Source organism: Vigna unguiculata, chromosome 6, assembly GCF_004118075.2.
Source record: "Vigna unguiculata cultivar IT97K-499-35 chromosome 6, ASM411807v1, whole genome shotgun sequence".
Classification (NCBI taxonomy): domain Eukaryota; kingdom Viridiplantae; phylum Streptophyta; class Magnoliopsida; order Fabales; family Fabaceae; genus Vigna; species Vigna unguiculata.
In genome coordinates this window covers 20632802-20655119 of record NC_040284.1, presented here as the reverse complement: position 1 = coordinate 20655119, position 22318 = coordinate 20632802, and the positions used below count along the sequence as shown (strand labels likewise).

General features: G+C 29.9%; 3 protein-coding genes across 4 annotated transcripts; 2 read left to right on the top strand and 1 right to left on the bottom strand.

Annotated features, from left to right (window-relative positions):
* Positions 1-1080: 1080 nt before the first annotated feature.
* LOC114186793 (nudC domain-containing protein 2) lies at positions 1081-7923 on the bottom strand. Of its 2 annotated transcripts, XM_028074812.1 has the most exons (6): positions 7755-7923; positions 7508-7656; positions 7359-7407; positions 6120-6262; positions 5373-5460; positions 1094-1416 (listed from the first exon to the last, which is right to left on the bottom strand). In XM_028074812.1, exons 1-5 carry the CDS (start codon positions 7801-7803, stop codon positions 5413-5415), a joined length of 438 nt encoding a protein of 145 aa, XP_027930613.1. In that variant the 5' UTR covers positions 7804-7923; the 3' UTR covers positions 1094-1416; positions 5373-5412. The 2 variants fall into 2 exon arrangements, with proteins under 2 accessions (XP_027930611.1, XP_027930613.1); XM_028074810.1 differs by lacking the exon at positions 5373-5460 and having other exon boundaries at positions 1081-1416.
* A 3205-nt stretch (positions 7924-11128) lies between these two features.
* LOC114187660 (vacuolar cation/proton exchanger 3-like) lies at positions 11129-14404 on the top strand. Its single transcript, XM_028075967.1, has 11 exons — positions 11129-11483; positions 11635-11702; positions 11821-11849; positions 12226-12422; positions 12526-12741; positions 12982-13098; positions 13210-13326; positions 13417-13470; positions 13575-13691; positions 13783-13876; positions 14083-14404. The coding sequence occupies exons 1-11, from the start codon at positions 11184-11186 to the stop codon at positions 14091-14093; spliced, it is 1320 nt and encodes a 439-aa protein (XP_027931768.1). The 5' UTR covers positions 11129-11183; the 3' UTR covers positions 14094-14404.
* A 5466-nt stretch (positions 14405-19870) lies between these two features.
* LOC114188875 (iridoid synthase CYC2) lies at positions 19871-21584 on the top strand. Its single transcript, XM_028077532.1, has one exon. The coding sequence runs from the start codon at positions 20112-20114 to the stop codon at positions 21288-21290; it is 1179 nt and encodes a 392-aa protein (XP_027933333.1). The 5' UTR covers positions 19871-20111; the 3' UTR covers positions 21291-21584.
* The last annotated feature ends 734 nt before the right edge of the window (positions 21585-22318 follow it).

Sequence of the window (22318 nt, the reverse complement as noted above, 5' to 3'; positions counted from 1 at the left end):
AGTCAATGAATTGAGTAAGATGATGGAATTGAAATGTGATTTTATTATTTAGACGGTTGTCTCTGGATTAAATTGGTATTGTTGTATGTGGATTTTATTTGATTAAGATAGGATTATCCAATTTAATCTATATATGGGTTATTTTGAACTATAACAAGGTGTTATAAACTAAGAGCTAGAATTGCATAGATAGTTAAGTTGGACAATTTATTTAAGTCAAATTAGAAGCTAAATAGTGTATGACAGTACCACAAAACTATTAGGCACCACTTGCAGGCCTCAAGTTAGTGAGCTTTAATGGTTCAGACGTTGAGCACAACTCTAATATTGTTAGGAACTCACAAGTCTGTGAATTCCAGTCAGTGATTTAAGATATTTAGCGAGTCTTAGGGAGTCTGGCGCTATACACCTTTTTCTTTCATTGGGTGTCACTAGGGGACTCATAGTGTTGGGCACCTATGATTTTTCTCAGTCACCCACCCTCTATTTGTATTGGATTTATGTTTTCATGCTTTATTTTATGCATATATGTTGTTATAATGTGAATGATGGATGAGTTTAAAATGAAATGTTATATGTTTGATTGTATGGATGAGGATAATGTAAATATTTTCAATAAGAAAATGCTACATTCATCTTTGAGATAAGGCGTATTGAATTCTAATTCTATAAATAGATTATTATGGCTATAATTTACAATTTTTTTTAAAACCAAAACTCCTAAAACAGCAAAAAAATCTCATTTATTGTTCAAACAAAATGAATTTGTTCCTAGTTATTTTTCACCTCATTTAACAGTAAAACTGAAACCAACAAATAATTATTTCGTAGTGTCTATATGATTGTAGAAGGTAGAATCAATTGTGTATTATCAAATCTAAGAGTGTGTTTGGTTTGGATCAATTCTCCAATACATAAACAATAAATAGTCGATTTTTATTCAAGTTGATTTTTTTACTTTTTAATTAATTTTAAAAACTAAAGACGTACTGATTTTACAATAAAAAATCCATTCTACATCAATTTGATGTAAAATCAAACATGCACTAAAAGTCGACAATATATGGCTACCAACTCTTCCTCAATGGTTTGGTGATCCACAGAAGACTTTTAAATACCATCAGTTATAAAAATGCTCCATGTTTTATATACATACTTATATGCCCAAGAGTCACCACGACTCAATACAGTTAGTCATCATTCATTAGAGGAAGTGCATCAAGACTGCCTCAATTACATGACATCAAATGAGGAGACAAATATCACATATTATTACCATCTGATCATCATCTTAGAGCAGACAAATACACATTACAGCATCTAAGATCATCAATCTGATCGGATTCCACCCATGAAGGTCCTTGGATCAGGACAGTTTCCAGAAAATTGGGCTTGTGAAAAATCAAAACCAGGATTCTGCAGGAGGGCACAACAGAATCATGAGTAGTGGTTTGAATAAGGCAATAAGATCATCATCATCTGAACTATTAAACTCTGGATTCCACACAAGAAACAACATACAAACATAGGGAATGGTGCTTTGAGGCAGAAAGATTGTTCCACTATAAACTAAATCAAATAATGTTATTAATGGCTAAGGCTACAATAGTGTACCACAATCTTTAACTGGCGCAACAGACAGTTCTTGAACCTTACCAAATGGCAATTTAATAATCATCAAGTTAATTTTTAAATCACTTTGTCTGTCCAAGATGCAAAAGTTCAGGAATCAGCAATGAACCAGCTGCCACAGGCACTATGATTTAGAAGAGATATTTCAGAATTGGAAAAACCTTATCTTGTTGACTATGTCGGTGAATTCCATTGTATTTATATAGACAATGTCTATGAGTTCTACTAACCCAGGAAGGGGTTTCAGAGAAAAAAAAAAAGACGGTTAAGAACCAAACCCGACCAAAATTTAAAAACTGAACTGAATTTATAATTACACTGAACACAACTAGGGATGGCAACGGGGCGGGGCGGGGCGGGGACGGGTTTCACTATCCCATACCCATCCCCGCATAAAAAATTCATCCCCATCCCCATACCCAAACCCAACGGGTATCAAACTTTTTTCCCATCCCCATCCCTACCGGGTAACGGGTATAATCTCGTACCCATACCCGTACCCATGTTCTAACTACTTCAATATTAATTTTTATAAAAGAAAAAAAATTACGGTAAAGAAAACATAATATTATGAAATATTCAATATTAGGAGGATTTTCTTCGATGCCAAATACATTAAAATAAATTATAATTGTTTATATTTTATATTAGAATACCAAATAAAATTTCATGTGAACCAAAACATTTATTAAATTTGCAAACTACAACATTAATGAACTTAGTTGATAAAATTAAAAAATATTTCAAAAAAGTATAAAAGGAAAACAAATATTCAAATTAAAATATATTTTAAATGTTTGTTTACTTCAATTTTTTAAATTCTAATGAATCTCTTTTTTATACACTAATAAAAGTTATAATATATCACTTGATCAAAATGACACAAAGAACAAATATTCAAATTAAAATATATTTTAAATATTTGTTTACTTCAATTTTTTAAATTATAATGAATCTCTTTTTTATACACTAATAAAAAGTTATAATACATCACTTGATCAAAATAACACAAAAAACAAATAATAAACATAATAATAAAATTTTGACATAGATTTTGTATCTTTTGAACTTCAATATATGTTGCATAGTGACAAAAAAATATTCATAGAAATTACATTAAATTTTTATATTGTAGTAAATAAAAGTTATTTATACAATTAAAGTAAAAAAAATTACAGTATGATTAATAGTGAGTTATAAAATAACAAATAATTAGATAGAATATATCGAAATATTTTATTCTACATGATGAAAATAAACAATAAATAAAAATATTAAAAAACTAACAAATCTGTGTTTTAGAAATAATTTGAGAGACTATCGAAAAAAATCACACAAAGGAAATCAAATGTATAACTAAAGTATGATAAGACGAAAAATATCTCAGAGAACTAAGAAAACTTTTCAAATCTCAACATATATACTTAATGGTTGAAAAATAACGAAAATTACTTTAATGAAACAAAAAAGTTCTTCAAATTAAACAAAAATTAATAATAATAATAATAATAATAAGTAAAGAATTTTTTTTATATTACCTTAAATTGAGAGTATAAACATTCTCATGTGAAAGGAAAATTTATAATAAATAAAAATATTAAAAAATAATATAAATATTCAAATGTAAGGCATAATTTTTTTTATTAACATACATTATTTTAACATAATTACATAAAGGTTATGATAAGATAAAAAATATATTGGAGATGAGAATGAGTTTAATGACAAATGAAATAATTAAAAGAAATAAAAAATAGAATATATATATATATATATATATATATATATATATGGGTTACTTGATTAATTGTGAATATTTTAATAATTTAAACGAGAATGAAGATATGGCGGGGACGGGTATTATGGCGGGTATATGTACATCCCCATACCCATCCCCATACCCATCCTCATACCCAACTGAAAAAGTCGGGGATTCCTCATACCCATACCCATACCCAGTCAATGCGGGGATTCCCCGTCAAAACGGGGACGGGTTCGGGCAATACCCACGGGGACGGGTTTATTTGCCATCTCTAAACACAACCGAACCATAAAAACAGTTCAAATTTGAGATAATAGTTAAAACATTCAATTTCGTTTGGGCAAACTGTTTAATATTTCAGTTCAATTAAACTGGTTTTCCCGTTTGGTTCAGTTTTCACACAATTCAGTTTGATTCAGATTTTTTAACACTCATACAGAGGGAAAAGATGTATTCCGTTATGATAGGATAATATGCATCTGATGACAGGGTAGTATTCTACATAAGTTATGGCAATAATATCTATTAAAGGAGGAGGGAGGGGGTTGGAAGGATAGAGTGAGGAAACTACAAGCAATTAGCTAGAGGCCAAGACTCCGGGAAGCACTTAGAAAGTAGAAGGTAAAATAAATCATACTTCTGCAATAAATTAAAATCAGCTAATGTGCAACATTAGCTGAGAGAACTTCTATAAAAGTTGAAGTGCACAAGTCGTGAACTTTATATCTCATTATACTTAATTCCATTTTTGCTTAGGGGCAGTGTCAACATAATCAATTCAGGAGCAGAATAATCCGCGTTAGCCAAAAAAGAATGTAAAATCTTGATTCAGAGTTCCGGATACCCTCTAGCAAGAAACTTCCAAATATCTTAAATATGATGTACGCACATAAAATATAAGCAGTGCACCAAAAAATGAAAGTATCTTCCAAGTTCAAGAATATCGTTGAGAAAGTCTAATGTGAGCAGGGCAAGTATGTTTCTAGGTGAACTCATGCCAACTGTTCAGACAAACTTGACATTTGCTGGAGAGGATAAACAAACACTAAAATGGGAGTTTATCATCTACAAATAAAGTATCAAGTGTTGGTAGTCAGCAATCTTAAAAACTACAAGTTTCATCTTAACATCAATTTTATCCACATTAGATAGCCACAAATAAGTAGTACGCAGCAATGAATAATACCTGCTAATTATTAGATCCTCTTCTCAATGTTTACTTAGGCCAAAAAACAGTATCAACGAAAGAACACACTTTGGAAATGGAGGAACACAACCTAACAGCTAGATGGGTAAACCCAACAGATGAAACATATGAAGGCAATCATAATAACCCATCAACTAGTAGGACAAGAAACAAACATAATAAAATTCATTGTTTTTTAAAGTGTAGAATACACAACATTTTTAAGTATACAAGTGACATCAAATAATTAGAATTAATATCCCAGAATCCATGTTGATAATTGCTTCTTAGTATCAGTAGTTAGGAAATTAGCTATTGTATAAAAGTAATATTCCATGTATCCAATACAGAGAAACAATAAACTTTGACAACGACTGAACTTTTGGTGCTTTGATACGTGAACAGTACCAAAACTCGAGGGCAACATAACTATATTAAAAATAGCAATAAGTAGTTTTTTTATCTTAAAATGGTATGGTAAAAGTTGGAATGGCAAAGGTTAAATACTCGGAAAAAAGGCTTATATGCCAATAATTAATAGGCTTATTTAGTAATTTAATCCCTATATTTAGGCCTTTTATTTAGGCCTTTGATTCATTTTAGTCCCTATATTGTTTTACCCAATCCCTATTTTTTTAAAAAGACTCAATGGGTTCTCCGATTTTTTAAATGAAATTGACTTGTGGAAACTTCCAAATAACAGGTGTCACGTGACTTATTTCGCTTTAATAAACCCTAAATTAGAAAAGCCCCAAACGATTGAATTCAGCAACTTGTAATTGAATTCCAAACCTCAAACAACAAGGAGGTAGGTGGAGGGAGGAAAAAGAAATTAGAGGGTTTCCAAGGATGAAGATGACCCAAATTTTGACAGCAACACCTTCCAAATGACGTTAACACCAATGTTAATTTAACGAAAGAAACTACATTGAATATTTAAAAAAAATAAGGACTCAATTGAATAAAAAAAATTATAAAGGTCAAATTGAATCAAAGACCTAAATATAGGAAACAAATTACTAATTAAGCCATAATTAATAACATAAAAAGCAATAATCATAAGACATCCCCATGTATTTGAGACCCAAATTAATCAATTCTAAACTTCCTCATTAAGTAAAAACTGGAAAAACACATGACCATGCAATGTTACACGCTGAAGCCTTCAGGTACTGCCATAAAAGTGCTTTGAATGCTTTCACAAAAATAATTGCATGATTTTAAATTACCATCTCCCAACCCTTGGGCAAATGCAGTAGAGTGAGCTATTATCATGATAAAAGAATGAACCTCTCTTTCAAACAAACACAAAACAAAAAATGAGAGGTAAAGATGAATTGCAAGGAATAAGAGAATAATAAAAAAGAAAGAATATCATAGTATAATTTTTCATGTAGAAGACTGAAAATGAATTACTAAAATTTCAGACCATAAAAACAAAGGACACTGAGAAGCACATGCTACACATGTCATGGGATTGAGCAAATAAATTCCAAATTGAAACACCAGGAAAACAATTGTGATGAAAGCAAAACTTACCTCCTCTTGAAATCTCTGAAGCATGAGACGCTTCTGTTCAAGATCAGTAGAGTAAGGGTCCAACTGACCCTGACCTAATATTGGAGAAGCCCATGTCTGGCCTTTATCTCTCTTCTGCAGTGTTATATGCATTATATCATCCTCTGCAGGTCAAACTCCAAAATCAGCATCACTGACAAACTTAACCAAATCTATTTCATCACTGATTTTGAAAGAAAAAATCTTCCTCGTTTCATTCCAAAGCCAAACACCGCCAGCCAATTAAAAATCACCATTTCAATAAATTACAAGATTAATATGAAAATCAACAAATTTATAACACATATCTATTTCTTCTATGAAGTCTAGATACTTCAAAGCTGGGAGTGTATCTGTGTAGCACGTGTGTCAGACACTTATACTGCTCAGATGCTTTCAAATACGTATAGAAAAAGCATTGAACTTTATTTATTTATTTTTATATTTCTTTTCTAACATACATCTGGGATACTTTTAGGTGTGTATCCAATTATTTTTCATTTGATTTTTTTAAGGATATGATTTGGATGATTCCCAATAGCATCCGAAAAAGTGTCTTAAAACTTCTTGAACAATCATATTCTTTGCATGTTATGAGAGAAATTGGCGTAAATACTTCTTCATTCATTCTTTGAAGAGAACCAAAATTTGTATGAACAAGTAAAATTCTCTCTTGATGAACTAAACTTAAAAGTTATGCTTTTTCCAGATGATAGTAACGGAGGAGAGAAGATTCATACAATTAACCTTAGATAGAAATTTAAATTTAGCAATGCTTCTGAATTGTAAGCTATTGAGTAGAGTCAATATTTACTTTTAGTTCTACAATAATGTTTTTGTTCATCCACTTAGCAAGCATCGACTATGGTACAGAAAAAACTATACTTTTTTGTTACTATGACAAATGTATTTTAGTAAATTGTGATCATCATAGTTCTGAATAAATAGAAAATTATCAATGTCTCTTTAATTCTCATTATTCTACATCTACGTAATATTTTATAAATTTTTTTAACATATCCTGTCGTATTCCATGTGGTATTGTACCCATGCCATACTAAGTATCTGGGCTTCCTCGTATTTCTGATTAGATCACAATAAACAACACTGAGTTTTACACCATAAGAGCATATATATGATTAATTCAAAAATTTTAAAAATATATATACAAATCAATTTGGGGCGAAGGGGAAAAAAATTAGGGATTGATTAAACCTTTACCTAGGGTCCAAAAAGAAGAATCTGTCTTCACCGGGCAAGTGAGATCATGCTGAGAAATAACACAGATAAATAAGGGGAAAATAAAATAAAATAAAAAAAGCAACAACAAAATTGAGAAAGGATATGAAGTGAAGGAAAATTAGGCTTACGTTGAGATAGGGAGGATTGCCTTTGATGCCAAGTTCGAGGTGCTTGGACTGAATCTTACAGTAGAATTGCTTGGAATGGACGTTGGGAGGAAGATTTATGTAAATATTGACCTCGTCGAGGGTTTGATCCCACTCGAACACCTTTTCACCTAGAATCACACACACACACACGACTTTGTTTGATTCGGATTCAATTGACGAAAAATCACAACAGAAGAGAACAAAACATGGAGAAATTAAAAGGTACCGTTGTGGATAAAGCTGTGACGTTTTTCGGGGGCTAATTTTTCCGCCATTTTAGTTCTTAGGGTTTTCTGCACTCTTTCTTCTTCTTTCTGATTCTTATTCAGTTCTTCTGCTTTCCCCTTTGTTCGCGCTGTTTCCTTTGTTATTATTTTTGGTAACTGTAAAATCTGCAGTTTATAATCTCTGATCAAAGAGATATATATATTTGTATATATTTTCTTAAATTCTTAAAATCTAAAATGAAATATTTTATCAACACAAAAATAATAAATATATTTTTATAACTGCTACCTTTTTCTACAATTTTATCATCATAAAATTATGACAATATCTTTATTGTGTTTTAAACTTATATTGTATTTGAGTGCATTAATATCTTTATCGTGTTATAAACTTATAATGTATTTGAGTGTATTATGTTTAAAGAAAAGCTGAGAGAAAACAGTTTTTTTATAGGAACTGAGAACTGAAAAAAATCTGTTATGATAACGGCTTTTCCAATTTCTTAAACTTTGTTTTTGTTTTATTCACGTGTTTCCATTAATTATTATTCAGATTAAAGTTAGCATTTACATAATTTTATCATCACAATTATAAATTCGGTATCTATATTTTACAATTATCCATAGTCTTAATGTTTAAATTTGATCTTTTACAAGTGATAACGTAGTGATACGTGTGACACGGTAATGTGGTAGTCATGCTAGATTTACTTGAAAATTAATAAAAACAAAAAAAAAAACATAAGAAGTAAAAGCAGAAAAAAAAGGCATTTTAATTTATAATTGTAATTTCTTTATTTAATACACTAGTCACATATGTGTTTAGACGTAAGTGAATCCAAATTATGATAACAGAAAAAGTAACTTTGTGTCATAATTATTAACAAAAATGAAATAGAAAATAAATAACTTTATAATTTTATTATAAATAATTCATTCATTTTTTAAAAATAATTCTAAATTTAAAAATAAAATAGAAAACTAATTTATCTATTAATAAAAGTAAAATTGATAATAAAATTTATATATAAAAAATACTTAATAAATTGTTACTAAAATAAATTCTCTTATTAATAATTATAAATAATTTGTATATCGAAACTTTCGTGTCTTAATTTTTAATTTGTATATGAATGTAAGTTTCATATTCTAAGCGAAATTAAAATTAATATTCATAATTTTTAATACTTTTAAAATTATAAGGTGTGTTAAAGATTGAAACATCAATTATAAATGCTATCTGAATTGTAAAATATAAACAAGTTCAAGAAAAATGATATTATGACTACCATTTTTTTATTTTCATATTTATTTTTTATGTGATTTTGTGTGAATTATTGATTTTTTCGTATCCTTAGTTTTGTGTGCATATTTCTTTTTTTTGTTTTATCCATGTTTAGTTATATATATATATATATATATATATATATATATATATATATATATATATATATATATATGGGGGATGACAATTTGAGTTTGACCCAACTGGTCGACTTGTAGGACCGCCAAAAAAATGCGAAACAGGTATTGAGCCCGCGAAAGTTCGCTGGTCCACATTAAAAAAACGTAGTTAAATATATTTTGAACATTCAATTTTTAATGAAAATTAGAATTAGTCATCTTGTAAACCTTAAACTAATTTAATCCATTGTCTTTAAAAATGTATAAATTTAATCATTTAAGTCAAATTTTTTTAATTTAGTTGACATTTCAAACAATAATAAGTGCAATAAGATACCATAAAATGTGTCATTGCACTCAGTTGTTCAAATAATAATATTTATCGTTTGAACAACATCTTGACAAACTTAACATGAAAAACTTAACACTTAAACGAGTTATACAAAATAACAATTTGTTCAAATTTTCAAAAACATTTTTCAAATTAAAGTTTTTCATATTGAAATGTAATTCTAACTCATTTAATAACACTTGTTTTCTTTATCATAACTATAATTTTTATTTTGGCTACAATTTCAATATGAAATTGTTTTGGCTACAACACTTAAGCGGTAATACACTGAATCAATTAGAATCAACAAATCATTTATAAAATTTTCCCTTTACTCGATAATTGTTTGTTTTAAGTGTTCGATTATAGGGAGCGAAAATTGCACTAAAATAGCTAGATATATGATAACAATCATGAAAAACAACTAAAACTCAAATATAAAATGAAATAGTTGAGAGAATATTATTTCTCAATTACAGGAACAATAAAACACCAAGACACTTACAGATAAAGCTAAATAATTAAAAGCAATTTTTTTAAAAGGAAAATTAAACTTATTTTAAATTTAATTATGATTGAAAAAATGTCCTGTAATTAGTTATCTCGTACTGTATATCGAAACAGATGAAAAACCAAATGATAGTTAAAGAGAAAAAAAAGATAAAGAAAGGGACGCAAGAGAAAAAGAAAAGACATAAAAAGAAAAAAAAAAAAATAGCGGCCGTCGGCCCAAAACTTTCCATTATATATGTGAGAAATAATAAAGAATCTCTCAAACAACTAAGTTATGAAAATAAATGTTAAACTAACAAATTTCTAGAATAATTTTTGAAGAAATGTTGCCACAGTTCACCCATCCCATAATTACTTGAAATTAAGAATTTTAATTATTAATTAGCATTAAAACTGTATAGTTTCCTACTTGGACAATCTTTACAATTTTTATATTGCAACGCATATTATTTCTTTTTGCAGTAAATATTATTTTTGTTATAGAAACGTGATTGAATTTCAATTACATGATTTACTATGTTAAATTTAAATCTAAACAATACAAATTATCGTCAATAATTGTTTTTTTATCAAGATACGTAGCACATATGTATATAGAGTACTATATAGAAGGAAACTTCGTCCCTTTAGCGAGTCTTTAAGAAGAAGCTAACTGCTACATAGTCCAAGTTCCAATTCGTTGTTTCTCTGCATAAACACCAGAATTTTACTTACGGATTTTAATGCTTAATTTACGTCACAGCAGAAACATATATATTAGTGCTAGTTAACAATGGAATCAAATGCATTGTTTCTTTCAAATATTATAAATTATAATTATTATTACTGTTATTATCATTAGTAACAGTAGTAATAGTAATAATCATTTACACTGCAAAAGTTAAGCACCTCATATTCACTACTAACATCCAATAGTGAAGCATTCAACACTCTCCAGTGTAAAAAACACTCATGCTAGCTAGCAAGAGCTGAAAATTCCTCGAAACTTCAAAGTTCTTCAAAAGAGCTTCATTAATTGTACATGGAAGCTACATTGTACGTGCGAATAATAGGGGTCTGCACAATGCATTTCTCACTATAACCATTCAACTCAACAATAGAGGATATATACATATTTTACCTGATTCAATTCACATATTCACTATAGAGAATTGACAAGTCTTGGTTTGGTTCCATAAAAATGGCACACCACACCATGGAGGAGGACTTGAACTTGAACATCTTGGAGATGAACACCGAGCCTTGTAACAACAGCAATGCAACAACATGTGCAAAGACAGCACCACCACCACAGGAACAGAACAGCCTCACATCTTCAACTGTCACAAAGAAGTGTCCATTTCTGGTCACCAAATTTCACTGCCAAATGCTTAGGAGTTTCACAGCAAATTTGAAAGTGGTTGTTTTTGGCACTAAGCTTGCAGTGCTTTTTCCTGCTGTCCCTTTAGCTGTTGTTGCAGATTTTTATGGCCTTGGAAGGGTAAGTATATACATATATTTATATACATGAAGCAAAATGTTCCATCATTTTCAAGTTATTACTTCTTCCATAGATACCATAATGTTAATTAGTCTACCTAAGAATGGTTTATTAACATGAAAGTGTTTGATTAATTTTCTACTATATGTAGCCTTGGATTTTTGCTCTGAGCCTGCTTGGACTCGCTCCTCTAGCTGAACGTGTCAGCTTCCTTACTGAGTGAGTTTGCATGTCACTTCCTATGTGAAGATTATTTAGTAGTTACTGCAAATAAATTATCTTGATGTTCATGTTTCTAATTCTCTGAATCTGTTTGATTTTTCGTTCATAATGGAAGGCAAATTGCGTATTACACTGGGCCCACAGGTAAAAGTTTATAAACCATGTTATCTATCGTCATCTACATGCAATTGAAATTTAAATAGTGAGTTAGGTAATTAAGTACAGGATAATGATAACTAAAAGGTTAATGTGCTTTTTTTAACTTTGATTCTCTAAATCTACAAAGTTCTACTTTAAAAAGGTTAATTAAGCTGAAATTTTCTTACAAAAGCCAATCACCTAACATGTGAGAAATTATGTGACATTACATCGAGTTGAGTTTCAACCAATTACAAGGATTTCAATCTAACATGTTTGAATAAAAAGCCTTAATTTTTTCTTTTCAAATCGAAGAAAAAATGCAGCAGTAAATTTTTGTAAATAACATTGTGAGAATGAAAAGTGATTGAATATTTTTCAGTTGGAGGGCTTCTAAATGCAACCTGTGGTAATGCAACTGAGATGATCATATCTTTGCTAGCACTTTACCAAAACAAAGTAAATGTTGTGAAGTTCTCTCTGCTGGGTTCCATTCTCTCAAACCTTCTATTAGTTCTTGGAAGTTCACTCCTTTGTGGAGGCTTAGCCAACCTAAGGAAGGAGCAAATATATGACAGAGTACAATACACAATGCTTCTTATCATTTTATTTCAGTTTGAAGATTTTCACTGTTTAATATTGACCCTCAATGTGTTTTGTTATTTGGTGATCAAATGAGTAGAAACAAGCTGATGTAAACTCACTGGTCTTGTTGCTGGGGTTGCTGTGCCATTTGCTGCCATTAATGTTCAGATATGCCTTAGCAGGAGAATATCATTCAATAGCCACTAACACTCTACAGTTATCCAGAGCAAGCAGCATTGTTATGCTTCTAGCATATGCCGGATACATCTTCTTTCAATTAAAAACACATCGACAATTTTTTGATGCACAAGAGGTGATTGATATTTTGCCCCTGATTCAGCACATTTGATCAGCACTACTCCAACATTTTTGCAATAAAAAAACCAACAATTCCTCAATAAATGACACTAATTTTGACTTATTTAGGATGTAAAACAAGCTTTGACATTTTATATTTCATAGAATAACTTGGTCTGGTTAAAAACTCTTTGTTTTTTGACGTAAGAGTAAGATTTTGGATACAGTGATAATTAAGCATGTGACTTGATCACAGGAAGATGAAAACGAAGAAGAGAAGGCTGTGATAGGATTTTGGAGTGCATTTACTTGGTTGGTTGGTATGACACTTATCATATCTCTGCTTTCTGAATACGTTGTTGCAACCATTGAGGTACATATGAATAAGTATTTTCACTATCTTATTCTTGAAGTGTATATGTTCAGAAATTTCAAAGGCTTGAACTTAGATTAATGAGTTATAGATCCTTTCATGCTTAACCAGGCTGCTTCAGATTCTTGGGGCATTTCTGTTAGCTTCATTAGCATAATTTTGCTACCAATTGTGGGGAATGCTGCAGAGCATGCTGGCTCAATCATTTTTGCTTTCAAGAACAAGTTGGTATGGTTTCCACATCAATTATTTTGCTAAGCATAACTTACAATTTTTCATATAAGGTTAAGCTTGTCAACTGTGTTTAACTTAATGCAGGACATATCATTGGGTGTTGCAATGGGATCTGCAACTCAAATTTCTATGTTTGTGGTGAGGCTAAACTATTGTTAATATTGTGCACAATGCAAGGTATGAATGTGGAAAATACATAATGTGATGACACCAAATTTTGATGAACTAATTATGAATGACAGATTCCATTGAGTGTGGTTGTTGCATGGATAATGGGTATAGAAATGGACTTGGATTTCAATCTCCTTGAAACTGGGTGTCTTGCTTTTACAATCATTGTTACAGCATTCACTCTGCAGGTAAACTATGCATAACATAACACATTCTGCATATATATTTGATCACTTTTTCTTTCTTTTCTTTGTTTTTTTCTAACATGATCTCATATAGGATGGAACTTCACACTACATGAAAGGAGTGGTTCTTTTCCTGTGCTACATCATCATTGCTGCATGCTTTTTTGTTCTCAAAACCCCACTAATTAGTAAGTATAAATCTGTCTAATCCAATGCATGAAGCTACATTACTTTGTTCATCTTTATTTATCAGGCTCCAATTTCAAAGCTGAAGCAGAATATAGTACATTAGATAGAAGGAGAATAAAATAAAAGGACAGAAAGAAATAATGAGTTTTACCATGTTGACATGAAATGATGGTGGATTTGACTGTGTTAATTATCTGTGTTACAGATGAAGCATAGAGTAGGGTGAAATTCTGAGGTAGACCATGAATTGGGATGAGAGGTGCATGCCCTTTTAGGTGGATGGTTGTGTCTGTGAAACTAAAGCTTGAAGGTCCACCAGAATGTCAGAAAACCATAGAACATAGCTTTTGATGTTTGTTTCCCTATGATAATAATAAGGTATATACACATAACAGTGTGAAATTTAGGGTGATAATTTGAAACCCCTTTTCTCTTTTCTTCTCCTTTTCCATGTTTCCCGGTTACTCCATAATCACATCTTTCTTCACTCAATGTAGAAAATAGTTAATCAGTAAATAAAGTATCATGTTTCCTTATTTCTTGCCTTTATACACAAACTCTCTTTCCAAAGTTTCTCATTACTATTTTTTTTTTATTTATTAATGGAAACAAATCATGATTATTTTGATTTAAACTTAACCACACATTTATTACTTTTTTTTGTGTACATTTTGTCATATATATAAATAAATAATTACATTATATTTTTTTAACATTTATTCTCCCCAATATAATTTATTTCATATTTAACATAATTGTCGTCAGAAATGAATCTGTAAATCAATACCACTTTTATCAATTAACTACCGAAAATACAGGTGAGATAGTATGTCGATGTTCACAATTTTTTTATATTTTTCATAAAATTTTGAATTAAAATTAATAAAAAAATATATAATTAATTTTTAAAATAGTTATTAAATATAAAATTAAAAAAATAAAATATATATATAAAATAAATTTTTAAAATAACTTTTAAAGATAAAAAGAATTTTTAAAATAAAAATTAAAAATAAATTATTTATAAAATAATTAATTATTAAAATAATAATTAAGAATATAACTAAAAAAATAAAATTTGAAAAAAAAAATTATATATTGTTATAAATACATAAATATCTAACGACTTGTTAACGTGTCATAAACAAAATAAAAGAATGATATGGTAATTACTTTTGTTTTTTGCAAAAAATGTTAATGTTGTTGTGTATCGTGATAAAGTATGAGTTAAATATGATAGTAAAACTGAGTGATAAAATTATTATACATTTAATATAATAAACAACAATTAAAAATATGATAAGAAAAAAAATAAAACTGTTATAAATTTAATATATTGATGTATTTAAGCAAAAATTAAAATATGATAGCAAAAAAATTGAGTGAAATGAAAGTTAAACAATAAAATATTTAATAAAATTTTAACTAATAAAGTGCAAATAAGGTATACATAGTGGAACTATCACTCAAGCAACTTATGGTAAATTTATTAAAAATCAAACTTATGTGATTTATTATTGATATATAATGTAGAAAAACTATATAAATATCACGTAAAATTAAACTTATTTATAGAACATTATGCACAAATATTTTTAAATATTTTTTTATAAATCATATTTATACTTAAATTTTCTTTTTTAAAATTAACATATATAGTTTATTTCAAAGAGACGAGATTCTTCTCTGCCTTAGCCTGTTGCAAATAAAATTTTCTCAAGTTTCGAATATAAAACACAAAAAAGTTCAAGGAAAAGTTTCCTCCGAAAATCATGAATTTAATTTAATGAATAGAAGTGTTTGATGAACTAAAGTAAAATTATTATGCACGCATACAGTAATTATTAACATTAACCTTTTTCTTATTAATCAAATTATCGCAAATAAGCAAATAAAATTAGTACAACTAACGTTTTGACTTAATAGACTTAGAAAAATTCATTACAAAAGAAAAGAAAGACTAAGAACATAATTAATCACATGTGCATCTAACTAAAATAGCTGATTTAACTAATCCTCAACTAACGCGACTATATCATAATGGTTCTACTAACCTATTGTTTTTTCCTTCCTAAAAGAAGCACTACTATTAAATTAAACAATCTATAAAAGAATAATTACTCTTTTATTTTAAATACTAATTAGTAATATGTCGTTGATTTTAAATGATAGTAAAATTTTATTTCATTAAACATCAACAAAAATAACATATAGTTCACAATAATGTTATGGTAAAAAAAAAATCTTAATTTTTAAATGTTCAAAAAATTGGGTTTCAATTTTTATAAGTTCATAAAAAATAGTTATAAGAATAATTTAAAAAAATAATGGATTCATTAGTGAAGATATCACTTATTACTTGACTGATTATTAATTTCTCATAGTTATTTAACTTTTTAGTAAAAAGGGTATATACTGTTAATAATTACAACTTTTAATTTTAGGATGTGTATAATTTCTTTTTACCCTCCAAAATGGAAACGTTGAACTTTAGACCCACCACTATTACATATTATCACTATTATTCCCACAGAACGAGGGAACACCGTTTCCTCCAAATTAATAATAATAATAATAATGATTCAACCCTTGGAATCATAAACGCTATATATATTCAAACATTTTTCTTAAGGTGCACTACATAGTGGTAGGGCTAACTTAATATAAATAGATTTTTAATTAATATGTATAAAAATAACTAAAAAATAGACTAAATCAAACGTTACATATTAGAACTAATTTGCATATTTTGTTTTTTGAAATCCTCTCGTCCATATTTTTTATATACTTATAAACCAAACTAGTTTATTTCTTGCAAGGAATTTTCGATTTAAAACTTGTTAAAAAGTATAAAATAATTTATATTGATTTCACCTTTCTCCACTCTGTTCATAAGCTTCAAAGATTTATCCTGCAACTCCATTTATTTTTTAAATAATTTCCAAACAATGAAAACGACGACTTACTTCATATAAGACTTCATATAAGACGTGACTACATATTTATTAAAGTAGTTCGATTGGGCATTTCGTAGGAAACTTACACTACAAAGAAATATATGAAAAAATTTCTTTTAATCTAAAATTAGTTTATGTATATATTAAATTTGTGAGACCCACTTTATATTTTAAAAAGTTTTGAGTCTCCTTTTGTTTTATTAGAGGATATATAGTCAGTTCACTTGTTAACTCCAAGACTTCTTTCAGCCACTCACTTTCTCACCTGTCTCCTGAAACTAAAACAACTCACTTTCCCCTCTTCTGAAACAGGAACTCTGCTAGGACTTGAGCTACGACATCTTTCGAGCATACTGAACGCTCTTCCTCCATGTAAGTTGAACAAAACCTCCGTCCCTTTTTTCGTTTTATCTCTGTTCCGAAGTTTTGGCCTGATTCTGTTTGTGGTCATGGTCTCACTGTTCCTTTCTTGCTTTTGGTTGTCACCTCCTTGAGTAGTAGTCGTGCTACGATGCTCTGCTGTTGGAGCTTGTTTGCTTGCTTAACACCTGTCAAGGTAAGGGAAGTTAGGATTTTAACATTTTTGAACTATCTTGCTTGTTTTTGGTTCTATTTCCTATTTAAAATGCTTGGATGATGCTTGTGTGTGTATGAGAATGAACAATCTGTGGTTTGATTTTGGATTCTGGCTGTGCATGCGTGAGCATGTGAGAAAGCTGTTATTCTCGCTCAAGCGAGCAGCTCTCGCCTACACGAGAGTAGCAGAAACTCGCTCAAGCTTGAGCGAGAATGATGCAGACTTGTTTTCAATTCTCTTATTTAATATGTGGTTGGCTATATATCTTGAGAAAGCATGAAGTATATGACTATGCATGTATTATGAGATTTTATGAATAGGAATTGTTGTGCTTGGTATGAAATGAAACATGAATTGGTTGGTTGGTTGGTTGTACATTGGCATGAGATTATAATGCTTTGTGATAATATGTGAATTTGGTGTGAGAACATGTATGTGGTATGGGCTAGACGTAATTCCATGAATCTCTTGGGAAGACCTTATGATGGTGTTGTAGTATATGTAATTAGATAAGGATTCAAGCAAGGTTGCAGCCTGACACTCTAAAGAATTAGTCGGACTCACATAGAGCAGACTGATTCAAGTGGTGAAAGTAGTAGGAGGTCCTAGTCTTTGATAGGATAATGGCCTTAGATGATCATGGACTAACTTTGTGCGTGGTAGGGTGAAACTCATTCATTGGCAATGACTTTGCAGAGCAATAGAGGTCACCACAAGTGCAAACATATAATGAATCTGATCATTTTACATGTATCCAAATAATTTAGTTAGAGGGTCTTATATTGTTTGTCATCACATGTCTTGTATGCTTACTGATTCATTTGTTTATAATCTACTTACTAATTCATATGTTCAAAAACATTATTTTTTTTTATCTAACTTACCATTTCCCTCTGTGTATATTTTTGTATGATTTTCCTTTTTGCAATGATCACCAAATACTTGGTGTGAGCAGATGTGGGACTCCTAGTGATCACCATGGTGATGGAAATGCTCCGGTTTAGTTAGAAACGTTAGATCTTGCTCTAAGTTGAGCTCCTCTCGAAGAACAATGTTATTTATGTTTATTAGATTGTTTTATGTTTAAGTTATGTCTAATGACATTGTTTTGTGTCTTCGTACTTTTAATTCAGTATATTTTGGATAACTATACTAGGTTAATTCTGATATGCTACCGTCATTGTTCCATTTTATATAATTTTGTGATACTGGAAAGTAACAAAAATAAAAATGTAAAGCAACTATAAAAAATAGTTTATGTAAATTAATAAATAAATAAATGAGTATATATATATATATATATATATATATATATATTATTTTCAATTAGTAAAAAAAATTAAAAAGATTATATACAACTCGAATAAATATCTCTATATTATTATTACTAGACTTAATTAAGATTTAAGTTTTTCATAAATTTTAATATTTTTAATTGAGTTTCTATTATTTTATTTATTTATTATGTATTAAAAGTTTATATTATTTTATTGAACTTTTATCTTCAATTTTTAATTTTTTGTTAACATCAAGTGATTGTCATATTGTTTCGGATTTTGTAATTAATATAAAATGATATTATCAATTCACTTTTTATTATTTTCATTATAACAGTAAGTAATGACGAATGAAGTATCTAATTTGTTATCCAACATGAATACAAGTCACATAGTTTTACAGTCATGAGAATATTGTTTTATTTCATAACAAAATCTCACACTTTTTAACATGTAACCAATTAAAAAAATTGAATATGTTTTTCGTCCATGAAATTTGATATAAAATTGGAATTTGTCATTGTTCGAAAGCTTGATGCATTTTAATGTTCAAACTTTTAAAATAAATGGATATAGTTCTTTGAACTTAATTACACATTAAATTTTGTTGAGGTATCAAATACGTTTTTTATGACATTAAAGAGAAAATTTGTCAAATTGTATAAACAACTCAATGCTAACATAAAATGTATTTGATATATTATGAAAATTTAGCGTAATTAAATTAAAAATATTATATCCATCAAAATTTGATGACCAAAATATATTAAAATTCTAGAGATTATAAACATACCGTGTACTTTTAACATATATGAGATATCAATAGATAATAATGTGCGACTATGAGTTTATTAATATATATATATATATATATATATATATATATATATATAACTTGCTTGGGACCGCAAAGCCAACATTGCAACGGCATTGGCATAACCTGCCGGTAGAGTTTGGAACTCAGCACTCCTTGATTCCTCCACCTATTTTCAATTACCAAGTGGCTTTGGTCAAATTTTATTCAATCATAAACTCCATACTTGCTATTATTTTTTGTGTCTAACAAATTTTATGCCAAACATTAACAGAAGCTAGAAGTAGTTTGAAGCAATGGTATTAACTAGTATAATATAATAATGTGGTTGTTGGTGATAAAGTACATATTTGTAGCCATATTTGAAGAGCTCTATAAAATAACACATTCATGTCTCTTATCTTGGCAACAACCAGCATCTATCTTACTTGGAATTTTAAACTCAAACCTCTCTACCTTACAAGCCACAACAATGCCAGCCCAGAAACACTCCTCAAAAGAAGAGCAATATAAACAAGTTGATGGGTGTTAGGGCAGTTAGAAAGTCCACATTATTGCAACCCAAGTTTCCAAATCCACACAATGAGGCACCACATTCATTAGTATAAAATGCTTTCAATTTGGGAAGAAGGGTCAGCATCTAGAGTCCCCCATATGGCAATGGCAACAACAGAGGACACAAACCATGTTGCTATCATCTTTGGGGTCACTGGACTTGTTGGGAGAGAATTGGCTAAGAGGTTGCTACTCTTGGAACCTTCTTGGAAGGTTTATGGTATAGCTAGAAAGCCTGAAACCCCACAAACCCTTATAAGCCCTTGTTACCATTTCATCTCTTGCAATTTGCTGAACCCTTTGGAGACCCAGAAGAAGCTCTCTGCTTTACAAGATGTGACTCATGTGTTCTGGGTCACATGGGCTAGCCAGTTCCAGTTAGAGACTCAAGAAAGTTGGGACCAGAACAAGGCCATGATGTCCAATGCTTTGAACTCTATGCTTTCAATACCTAACAATCTAAAGCATGTTTCCCTTCAGACAGGAACTAAGCACTATGTGTCACTGCATCCCCCCTTTGATGAAGAGAAGCTCCATTGTTACTGCTACCATGAAGAGTTCCCCAGAATGAGTAGATCCCTTAATTTCTACTATGCCCTGGAAGATTTGCTCATTGAGAAACTCAGTGGTAAGGTGTGTTGGTCTGTGCACAGACCTGGTTTATTGTTGGGAAGTTCTGTCAGATCAACTTATAACTTCATGGGGAGCTTGTGTGTTTATGGGGCTATTTGTAAACATTTAAGGCTACCCTTTGTGTTTGGGGGCACAAGGAAATGCTGGGAGGAGGCTTATATTGATGGATCAGATGCTAGGCTTGTGGCTGATCAGCACATTTGGGCAGCAACAAACAGTGACATAGTTTCCACCAATGGCCAAGCCTTCAACTCAATCAATGGCTCAACTTTCACTTGGAAAGAGGTTTGGCCTATTGTTGGGAAGAAATTGGGGGTGCAGGTTCCACAAGACATGCTTGTGGAAAACTTTTGGTTCTCAAAAGCCATGGCTGGGAAGCAGAAAGTTTGGGAAGAGATTGTGGAAGAAAATGGGTTGGTTCATACAACTGTGGAGAATTTGGCCAACTGGGAGTTTTTAGATGCATTGTTTCGTTTACCTTTCAAACTCTTGGGGAGCAGAGACAAAGTTGATAGACTTGGTTTTGGTGAAAGGTATAAGACAGTGGATTCAATAATGTATTGGATTGATTGCATGAAAGATGAGAAGCTGATTCCCTAGGCTTCTTGGTGGCTTTGACTTCAACTTTTAAGTTTTTGGTAACAGAAGTTTATGGAGCACCAGAATATGGAGTTTAGTGGCAGGGTTTGGTTTTGCATGTGATAGTTGACCAGACCCTTTATTTCTGCATAGTTTACTAGTTTATATACAGATGGAAGATCCGATTTAATAATGTATATAACTTATTTTCTAGATCAATGTCCCTTTGTGTCACTTATGTATTGATACAGGTGGAGGAGTTGCTTTGTCTTCATCCATTGACATTAACTAACCCTATCTTTGGTTTTAGTCTCTGTAATCACTTTCCACATTTTTTTTTTCAGATTTTGCAGTAAAACTGATTAAAAGAAAATTTTAATATAAGTTCTCAGATCAGTTTATCAAATTTTCAGGTAGTTCTCTTTTGAGTCCTTTCTTCTGATCATATTTGAGACCATGTTAACTTGAGTACTTGATTTATTTAGCCTTTTGTTTAAAAAGAACATTTTAAGGAAAAAAAAGAAGAAGAAAAAGGTGTGGAGCTGTTTCACAAGCTAAAATTAATTTAGTGTCTTAGTTTTAAGAGTAGTTAAATGAAAAAAGTTTTTTTTTTCTATAACATTGGATTTTACATCATCAGAAAAATCTAACTCATTTTTCCTTTTTAGTTTTTCCCTTGAATATTTCTCTAAACATCTTAAGTATAAAAAACATTCAAATCTTTTACATTTAGTGACAAGGAAGATCTATAAGAGAATATTATGAGAAATTTCAGTTCTTTGTAGTGCACTGATAATTTTAGATAAATTATTTAAAGTAATGGTGAAGACTGATTCTTCCCCAAAATTTCCATTCTTTCCTTTTTCCTTATGACAGTGCTAGAATGCCAACAACCATGTGTTCTAAGAGTCCTTGATATCTCTTGGATAAATCAATTACACATTGCAAGTATTCTGATTTTGTATTATGAATATTTATACAATTTTGCTTAACTCTTTTATATCATATGAATCTTTTTCTGACTATATTATGCAGTATTAAATTGATAG